At 35.8% G+C, this 11,096-nt stretch overlaps 1 protein-coding gene across 2 annotated transcripts in view; it reads left to right on the top strand.

Annotated features, from left to right (window-relative positions):
• The first annotated feature begins 365 nt into the window (after nucleotides 1-365).
• Nucleotides 366-11,096, top strand: part of samd12 (sterile alpha motif domain containing 12) — a 179,703-nt gene continuing 168,972 nt past the window's right edge. Inside the window, exon 1 of one of the 2 annotated variants that reach the window (XM_056479487.1) lies at nucleotides 366-470. In XM_056479487.1, coding sequence (XP_056335462.1) covers nucleotides 458-470 — 13 coding nt within the window. In that variant the 5' untranslated portion in view covers nucleotides 366-457. Of the gene's footprint in view, nucleotides 471-818; nucleotides 1,028-11,096 lie in introns of those variants that run through there. The other variant, XM_056479486.1, reaches the window with a different exon arrangement.

The raw sequence follows: 11,096 nt of genomic DNA, 5'->3' as shown, positions 1-11,096 counted from the left end.
ACTATACCCGGTCTCCCCTACTTTATATTGTAGTATATTCAAATTAACATTGTTGTGTGATTAGTAATTCATAAACATGCATTAGAGTAGCTCAACCTGCAATTGTGTAATATGTGGTTTGTTTTGAAAGTGTATTTCTGATTAAGCACATGCATAAATCATATTATATGCTTATTATATAATCTTAATCCAAACACATACACACTGCTACTTTAACTCTGAAACCTGAGTATAGTTTAAAACAGGTCCAACAGCATGCTTTCAGCTCCTGTGACAACTTTCAAAGTGAAACTACAATACCCACAATTCCCCGAGAGCCCAATTCACGCTTTTCCAGCCCAGTCGGCTTGACAAGAGCTTGAATGCAAGTGTTAATAATAAGCAAGACACTGAGGTGTTCAGACAACCAACAACAGCTTCACCTTCCCATAATGCACGAACTCCTGGATCTACAGCAATGGCAGTAGAAGGTAAGACTTTAACACTTTTTAAGGACATGTTTGTGTGTTTTGAAAGACAACAAACAAATAAACACACACACGTAGCCGCTTCCCCATGCATGCACAGCCGGGTTAAGGTTATGATTGGCTGCCGATCAGCCGCAGATTTTGCTCCTGCTTCTTCGCTGGATACTTATAACATAGAGATGGGCTTTACGACTGCAAATCAGCCTATTCATGCACTGTAAAGACTGACGATCTGCATCATTCAGCATCTGCACGTCCACCCACTGATTCACATCATCTGAAGCACTGCGAGGAGCACAACACGGCATGTTAAGCTTCGTTATAAAGCATTTTATTGTGTAAAACGGTGTTTTTTGCGAGGTTTCTCTGAGATGCGATGCGCGCTACATTGAGGAGCAGTGGACAGGCGCGCGCGTGTTATTGTTATCAATAATAATAATAGCAATCAGCTTCCATAAGGCGCTTCTGTCAGACAGGTGTTTGTGTTTTGGGTATCATGATGTTAGGACAGTCTCCACACCTCATCGGGGGAATCCTCTGGATCCAAAACCCAATGCGAGGTATGTTTATCGGCTTTAATGATCCGTCGTTTGTCCAAACTTGTATTGATTGACGTGTAATCGATTGTAAACATTGAAGCGGCTGATTAAGTCTGATTTGTGAGGTCAGGAATAACGTGATGATGAATTAACATCACTTAAGATCTACATTTAGTTAGTTAAATATTCAGTTGTGAACAGCTCAGACGGAGCTGCACTGAAACAAAATGACTCTTAAGATTTACGTGATAAAGTCTTAGTGAAAATAATAAAATTCAGGTGTGTTTTACTTATTCAAGTAGCTATAATTCACTTCAACGTCAGGTAAAAATTACTTTATGTTTGACCTAACACTACTAAATAAATTAACTAAGCTAAAAGTTTGTTATCTTTATTTATTTAAATGAATAAATACACATACTTGATTTATTTACAGTAATCAAGCTAATTTATTTATTTATTATTATTGTTGTTGTTGTTGTTGTTGTTGTTGTTGTTATTATTATTATTATCATTATTATTGTTGTTATTATTATTATTATTATTATTATTATTATTATTATTATCCTTATTAATATTGTTGTTGTTGTTGTTATTATTGTTATTATTATCATTTTTATTATTATTATTATTATTATTATTATTATTGGTATTTATATTGTTGTTATTATTATTATTATTATCCTTATTGGCATTATTGGCATTATTGGTATTATTATTATTATTATTATTATTATTATTATTATTATTATTATTATTATTATTATTATTATTGGTATTATTATTATTAATATTATTATATTTATTTTGCATAAGAAACTGTGCTTTTATCAAATTAGGTAAATCTCATTAGTTAGCCTATTGGTGTTTTATTTTCTCTCTGTAATATTTTAACTTTGTTTTATGCATTTATGATAATGTTTTTGGGCGTTCCCAAAGTCAGTCATTTCTGATTAAAAGTTATTTTATGTTGCTAGGTTTATTTGCAATTATTAGAAAATATTTCAGTTTTGCAACTAAATGACTACTAATATTTACTCTTTCCTCTCAGTTCATTTAATACATGAAGTAAAAGTGTTTCTTGGGAAATTCTAGTTATCCTTAATATTTACAAAAAGATGAAGATGATGCCAACCATCGAGAACTTCCAGGACAACACATACTCTTTATACACAAATACAGCTCATTACACATGTGCACAGACATCACCTTTATGCTATAAAATTGCAGGTTAACTATGTCTGTATATAATAACTAGGGTCAGACTGATTCAGCTGACGTTTTTTTTTTTTTTTTTTGCTATTTCTGTGGAGAATTTTGTAGAAAATCTGCAAATTATGCAGAATGATTTTAGGATTATCATAGCTAAAAACGTTTTATGGAATAAATAATATTATTTTTTTAACTTTTATTTAATGTTTACAATGCAAATCCAATTAAATTCACGTATTTGGTAAACAAAGCAAGTCTCTCATATCATATCTCTACTAAAAGACAGAAAATATTACTTCACAAACTGTATTGTAAATAAAACTTCAATATTTTAATATTATTATATCATGATAATATTAATGAAATTAAATAAAAAAACTGAATAAATATAAATTTACACACATTTATACAAGTAAAGACGTAGACTCAATGATGAGCTAAAAATCTGCGGCTATGATAACTTATATTTGATTATAACTTTAACTTAACTTGATTGTAATGCAATAATGTGCACCTTTTGTAAAGCTGCGTTGAAACAATAATTATTGTAAAAAGCGCTATACAAATAAGCAATAAGAATTTAATTTAATATTACAATTTAAAAGTTATGATAGTAAATTAATTCAATTTTACCAAACCAAAGTCATTTTTTGTCAGTGTATATATATATATATATATATATATATATATATATATATATATATATATATATATATATATATATATATATATATATATATATATATATATATATATATATATATTATTTTTTTTTTTTTTTTTTTTTTTTTTTTTTTTTTTACTGCTGTTGCATGATTTGGTTTGGTTGGAAAGTGAATTTCTGATTAAGCACATGCATAAATCATTGATAAAAGCTCTCAGTGATTTCCTCTCTTCTTGCATTGGAGAGCGTTCATTAAACAGATGTGTGGATGTGACAAAATTCCCCACAGCCCTGCATGCTTTCACTGTACAGTCCATAGATAATTTATGTAAAGTTGTTAAAGTAACCTGTCATTAATCAATCCCTCATGAACATTGCATCAAAGACTGTAAAGAAATTATGAAACAAAGCTTTTTGGATTATCAGTGCAGTTGCATATTTACATTAAAATGAAACCCCAATAATGGGATTGCATTATAAGAATTATAAAGTAGAGAGAAAAGAAAAGAGAGACTAGTTTGTAATTTATATAAGAAATTCTCGAGTGCAAAGTATTAAATAAAATGTACATTTTTAAATGATATAGTATTATTCAAAAAATATATTTAATAATTGTTTAATCAGAAATGATAAAATTCTAGATGATATTTATGGTAACTAGTTATTTTAGTGTGTATTGATTGTTTTTAAAAATAAAATTGATAAATTAATATTAACAATATATGGAAACTATATTATCGTAATACAGTTGATTTCACCCTGAATGACTCTTTTAGGCTTTGATGCCATTTTAGTGACTGTCGCTTTAAATTCTAATGAGATTGTGCTCTTTTCAAATGCCTGTGTGTCAGCATAATGGCAGATTCCAAAACAAGACTAACATTCTATGCTAATGAGGGAGAGATGGTCACTAGTGGGCGGAGCTTTCCCCCTTTGATGACACGTACAAAGTGAGAATGTCAATCAAAGTGTTTCTGCAGACTGTTTTTATCAAGTCTGATTATAAAAAATAAAATTAATACATGTTTTACAATTAGAAGCTGCTTATATTTACACACAGCTGTGTTTAAATCTCTTATAATAGTGATTTCCACATAAAAGCTCCCCTTTAAGCATTGTTTTGTTGATTATGTTTTGCATTGAGGGCCACTCTGCACCAGATACTGTGTGGTTTGCACCCTTGTCTGGGCCAAAAGCTAGAAATACACTTTCAAAACTTTTGTAGTCAGCATTTTGAAGATGTCCTATCTCAGCAGTCAAGAGAATAGAGAACTTTTACATTAAGGGCCTGCACATAAAAAACAAAACAAACATATACATCGTTACACATAATAGACCTTTAGGGAGTGAAGATTGTTCAGTGGAACTCCTTAATCGTAAAATGTATTGTTTCAGGTTGATGGTTTGTTCCAGCTGAAATACAGTAAGTGCTCTCTAAACTCAGAGTAGCTACACTTACTAAAACGTGCTTATTATGTTTCTTATTTATCCAGATTATCCTTTATATGGTGTTTAATGTAGCTGTTTGTGATTGAAAAAGTATGGAGACCCAGAAGGGACATGGGGACATGATGGTGGCGAAAAAAACAGGTGGAAGAAAAAAAAACTGGATGCATTCTGGTAGAGACAAAAACCAATGAGAGCAGAGTAGGGCCATCTGATCAATCAGAACGAAGTAATCATTATGGAAGGCGGGGCTTAGAGGGACACGATTCTTGAATGAACCATTTGAATGCTGAAATGCATAAGAGAAAATGAAAGAGTTTTCGTCGTTAAATGGAAATAAATATATAAATAGCTGAATGTAAAATGATTCAATTATGAAATCAAAGTGTGCAGAGTTAATGTTGTTGCTATTGTTAATTTAATTTATATTTTTGTAAGAATTTTTAAAGAACATGTTGCTTTATCAAATGAGCATTTGTTTTCTTGTAAGTGGCAAAAAAAAATGATCAGAGCAGAGTAATGGCCATCTGACCAATCAGAGCGGAGTGATCTTTCTTGAATGAACCATTTCAGATACTGAGATAAAAGCTGTTGAAATGCATTCAATTAGAAAATTAGTGTTTGTTACATACGTATGGATTATAGGTGTGAACCTATACTGGTCTCACGGTTAGGTTACGATTATCATGCCATCGATTCGGTTCAATTCGATATTTCGGTGCATCACGGTGCATTGACGATGCTTTCCATACACAATGTTGTATTTTGGCTGGTGGCTATAACAAGCTGTCTGTATAAACACACACACACACACACACACACACACACACACATGGACACACAGCACCACTTTGTCTCTCATTCACACACATACACAAGCATAGACAGCAATTAACACACACACACACGCCACGCACGCTTGCTTGCTCACTCACTTGGGAACGATACTGTTAGAACGCCCACTCCTGTTAAAATTACACCAGAGTTACCGACCGCTCCTGCGCTTTTATTCGGAAATTTATTCCCGCGCCGCATGAAATCTGGTCGGGTCCCGCGACAATGCACAGGTACAGCTGCAGGAATGCTTATAGACGAAAGGAAAAGTCACGCCAGCAGCCGAGAGGAAAAGTCACGAAGGTGAAATGGGCCACAGTCAGAGAGAGAGAAATGGAGTACTTTCATTCCCTCAGTCGCAGAGAAATAGGGGCTTCTGCTGTAAGTGCCAGTGAAAGACTTTCCAGAAAACAGACACACAACAGCGAGGTTGTAAATGCTCGCCTCCCTCACGATATAGCGCATAAGAGATACTTCACGTCAGTACATAATAACCGGTTATGATTATTACTGAACTGATACCAAATTGTCCGCATCTGCATCGCGGTGCACCGAAGAAACAATTAATTTTGACACCCCTAGTATGGATATACATGTATTGTAGAAGATCTCAAAACAAAAAAAGGAACCTTTTAGATAATCACTTTTACAGTATGATTGTCTAAAGTGCTCATGCAGTATCATTACTGTGGATCTCATATCTCGCTGCGGGTGTTCTTGTATAAACGCACTGGCTTTTTAAAACTCTTGATTCTTCTTCATGATTGGTCATCAGGGACGTGACATATAAGCTGAAACCAAGCCTGAATGAACAAGACAGAGCAGTATTAGCCCGCTGGAGGCCTGCTCAGTTTATGCTCTGCTGAACTCTTCATCTTTAGTGGACGCTTTTCTGATTTTAGAGTGACGTCGTCTAAACATTATAACACACTATAGAGTTCTGTATGTGTGATGGCATGCATGATACTGACGTTAATACGCAGAATTTGATCAAATATTTGGATTATGGGTCAGATATGAGACGTGGGTAGCTCAGTGGTGTCGCACTGTGGCCTTACAGCAAGAACGTGGTTCAAGCCTCAGCTGGGTCAGTGGGCATTTCTGTGTGGAGTTTGAATGTTCTGCCCGTGTTGGTGTGGGTTTCCTCCGGTTTTCCCCACAGTCCAAACACATGCGCTATATAGGATAATTGATTAACAAAATGGGCAGTAGTGTATGAGTGTGAATGCAAAAGTGTATGGGTGTTTCCCAGTACTGGGGTGCAGCTGGAAGGGCATCCGCTGTGTAAGACATATGCTGGATAAGTTAGTTGTTCATTCCGCTGTGGTGACCCCTGATTAATGAGAAGAAAATGAATAAATAAGACAACCTAATTGTAAAGTGACACTTATTTTTTCGATGCTTAATCCCCTTCTCAAATTTGACCCATATTAAAAATAAGGAGTGCTCATGAAATCTATGCCTCCATTGTGCATCATTTTCTGATAGAAATGCACTGAAATGTCCTTGTGACGGAGCGCTCGCAGACGCAGGGGATTTTCAGAGACATTAGCATTCTCAAACGCCTGAAACTGACTGGAGATCAAAACATTAGAAGACTCCCACCCTCTGCAGAAAGACTGATGTGCTGCAACACGCTGCTAATATATGTGCGCAGCGCTGAAGAAACTGTGGAGAGATTGCATGTTTCAGACTACACTTCTGAAGAGACTCTCACCTTTGATCAAAAGCATGGACAAGCTATATTACATGAAGATTTTTCTGCTTTTGAGCTGACTGCATGAGATGGGGCTGCACGATATTGGATTAACAACTGACATTGCATATTTAGATTTATGTATTCCGATATTAATATAATTTGACAAAAGATGACCTAAATAAACCTCCTTGGAAAGAACTGATCATTTTACATTGATTGGGATTATTTTGTAGGGGGAGTACATAGATTATTATGCATAGAAGACTAGTACTATGTATAGAATATAATACTGTATGTATAGAGGACTAGAATACACAAGACATGACACTTGTATAGTTTTGAATGGGGTAAAAGTGTAATGGTCAACATGGCGAATAAAGCCCCGCCTCCTAGTAAAGTAGCCAATCATTGATCGATATAGGCTGATAATTCTCTGGGGGAGGGGCTTGGTACAGGCGTGTGTGTTTTTATGACAGTTCCTGCAGTTGTTATGAGGGGTCAGCAAATGCACTTGAATCTCACACAATCTTCACACAATACATTTTATGGTACAGTTTCAGAAATATGGGGATGTCGAAGTTAGGCATGGGACGATAACCGTTTTCAAGATATACCGCGGTTTGGAAAAGTCAAGGTTTTCTGTAATACCGTTCCCAAGGTGTGTGTAAGATTTTTATTTGTTTTTTTCTTTTGTTTTTTTAGGACAACAGTATCTTAAGCAGAAAAGATATCCAGAGATGGCATTTTAAATAGTAAAGAAATCTGTGTTTTTGACATGAAGACAGCAGAAGTCAATTGTAGAAGCCATACATTGTAAATTGGCGATTGGCCACAAGGTGTCAGTACCAGACTATATAACTGTGGCTTCACTGCATGGAAGAGAGCGTTGGTAGGAAGCACACAGTTTTTGATCGTAACGTGACGTGACGTGAAGTAACTCAACTCAACTTAAGGTAACAGAGAAGTGTGCATATAGATTAAGGAAAAGTGATGAAGTAATTCTGTTGATTGGAAAATAAAGACGTTTTTATTTGCATCTATTTTGCCTACGGACTCTGACTTTATGCGTTAAAAACTTGCTCACTCTACCAACAATAGCGGCAATTGGAAAGCCGCTACATCAATGATTCAGTTGAATTATTTAGTGTGACGTGTTTACTGCTCCAAAATATCTTAAATCTTTCACAAAATGAAATATATTGTTTTCAAAGGGGGGAAAAGTTGTTGTTTCTTTACCCAGACATTTAAAAAGAATATATTTTAGAGCAGTAATCACAATAACGTTATACCGTGATTTTTTTATCCAAAGTTATCACACCGTCAGAATCTTATACCGGCCCATGGCTAGTCGAAGTGGCTTCATTTCCGGATTAAATATGCCCATTTACTGTGTCTGACAACCAAATGTAGGTCACTAGTTTGCATACAGCTGATTCTCACTGTGTTTAAAGAGGATGGTTTGCAGTATACATAATGCTCAATCTAGAAACATAACTTGTTCATTCATTCATTCATTTTCTTTTCGGCTTAGTCCCTTTATTAATCCGGGGTCGCCACAGCAGAATGAACCGCGAACTTATCCAGCACGTTTTTACCATAGACTGTAAAATATATGGACGTACAGTAGTATCCGTGACGTCACCCATAGGTTTCTGAACACCGCAAAAGAAGCTACAAGTAGGCGCGGCCAACCGTCACCATTTTGTTCGCGCATCATCGCACCCACGGCGGGATACCAAACAAGGGCAAAGAGGCGGAGAGTGAGCGGAGCTACAGACACCTGCTGGCACTTTGCTTAGACCTAGCAGACAGACTTTACTTTGGGAGAAACGCTTGATACTTTATTAACTGCGACTCGTTTGTGTTCTGACACATGTGCTTGCCTGTACACTATATCAATAAAGTGTTTAGACTTTTAAAAGCACTGTTGTAATACAATGAGCCACTAAACATTGTTCTTATGATGTTTTTCTACAGGAGGAAAACGCGAATTACTTCCAAACACTTCAGATATAGTGTGTGTTAGTAAATGCAAGACTATTGATGAACTCCAGCATAACACTGTATGATAACGCTTCAGATGACTGATCTAGAGTCTACAGCTAATCAATCTGGCAGATTCTGGAGTGCTTTACGGGTCTAAAGAAAAATATTAATGATAAATGATCTTAAATAAAACAAATACATTTATAGAGATGGTATACAAGTATATAACTTTACTCACATGGGAAACGGAGGCCACGTGAATGGTTTGTGAGCACAATTAAATGCACACAGCATCCCATATCATCTGATGATTGTAAGAAATAAGTCCAAAAGGCAGCTGACTGTGTAAAGCCACATAAAACAACACAAAAATACGATGAATATGCCGAGATCAGTGGCTAATCTGCCGGATTCAGCTGAGGTGAAGTGACGGCGACCAGCGAGACCTAGCTGTCACTCAAAGGCCACGCCCTTAATTATGCAAACTTAATATAACCTAAAATAAAGGAAATGGATGAGTTATAAAAAAATTCACCCCCCTCACAGTTGTCATGGAGGGTAATAATAGCTATATGAACCAAAATCCTTCTTTGTACCAGGCTGTAAACACCTTTTTTTCTGCTGTAAAGTTGGCCATTCTAACAGTGGACTCAATTGCCACTTGCTCTATTATGGAGCCAGGACTAGCGGAATTTTGATGAATTGCAGTTTCAGTTACTTCCGTATTGGCTTCCCAATTTATGCAGCGGATGCCCTTCCAGCTGCAACCCATCTCTGGGAAACATCCACACACACTCATTCACACACATAGACTATGGACAATTAAGCCGATCCAATTCCCCTGTACCGCATGTGTTTGGACTTACTTACTCCCAGCGCCCTTTATATTGAAGTTGATATTGAGTCTCACCATATTCTAGTTATTATGAGCTGGGTTGTTAGCCAACGTTCAACCCTTGACCTGGAGGACCAGGACATGCACACATACACTACGGACGATTTAGCGTACCCAGCTTACTTACAGCGCATGTGTTTGGACTGTGGGAGAAACCGGAGCACCCGGAGGAAACCCACGCCAACACGGAGAGAACATGCAAACTCCACACAGAAATGCCAGCTGACCTAGCCAGGGCTTGAACCAGCAAACTTGCTGTGAGGTGACAGCAATACCCCCTGTGCCGCTGTGTCACGCTCTAGATAATAACCTTATAATAAAAAATTGTTTCAGCAGCAAATCAGCACATTTACATTAACAAATTCAAAAAAGACGCCTGTAAACTGGTGAAATTGTCAAATAATATAATATGAGTGATATAATGGTACTGGGCATAATTAATATATTTATGTCTTATTCTGACCATTTGAAATGAAAAAAGTTTGATTAAATTAGATGCATTCTAATGTTGTTTAGTCTTTTGACCCACATTTAGCATTTAGTTCAAGCATTCCTCAGTGACTGATCTCTGAGCAGTTGACTTCTGAGCAATGCAAAATATGTGTTTCTCTGTCAATGCATTCCTTGGTTAAACTGCTAAGACTCGCTTTGCATTATATTATACATGTCTTCCTTTAAATACCATGAAAAAACAGTTATACAACAGTTAACAGTTATTCAAGTTGAGCTTTATTGTAATTCTGCTTCATGTATGGGAATCTCACAGTAAATAAACTATAGGTGGGCATATATATTTTTAAAATCTAGATTAATCTCACTGTAATCTTGGAATTAATCTAGATTAAAATGGCTCATTTGAATTCTGCCGAAGGCATTCAGAATATGTGTGCTACCCAAATAATAAGTCTTTGAGAACGGGTTTCTCAAGCCAGGTGGTGCATTAGACCAGGGGTTCATCTCCTGTTTCTAAAATGCATCACAAACTGCTTGAGAAACTGTTTAACTATGATAATTGGTGATGAAAATAAATGATGTTCAGTAAAATGGTTCAGATTATTCAGTTAAACGTGAATTTTGAACTGTAGGCTCACATAAGCTCGAAACTGCAAATTATTTATTTTATTATTATTATTATTTTTTTAACCTTAATCCGACTAAAGTCATAACTGAACTAAACAGAAATGGAATTAAGACATGTGGAGTATGCAGATATTAGTGGCATTATTGAAGTAAACACTGCAATCAAACTATTACCGTCATGTAGGACTTTTCGCCATATTTTCAGACAAGATCCACACACGGCTGTCAGTAAAGGGCACACACACACACACACACACACACACATTGCGAAATG

This window comes from Danio aesculapii, chromosome 19, assembly GCF_903798145.1.
Source record: "Danio aesculapii chromosome 19, fDanAes4.1, whole genome shotgun sequence".
Taxonomy (NCBI): domain Eukaryota; kingdom Metazoa; phylum Chordata; class Actinopteri; order Cypriniformes; family Danionidae; genus Danio; species Danio aesculapii.
Note: the sequence above shows the minus strand (reverse complement) of the source record. Positions and strands in the feature narration are given on the sequence as shown.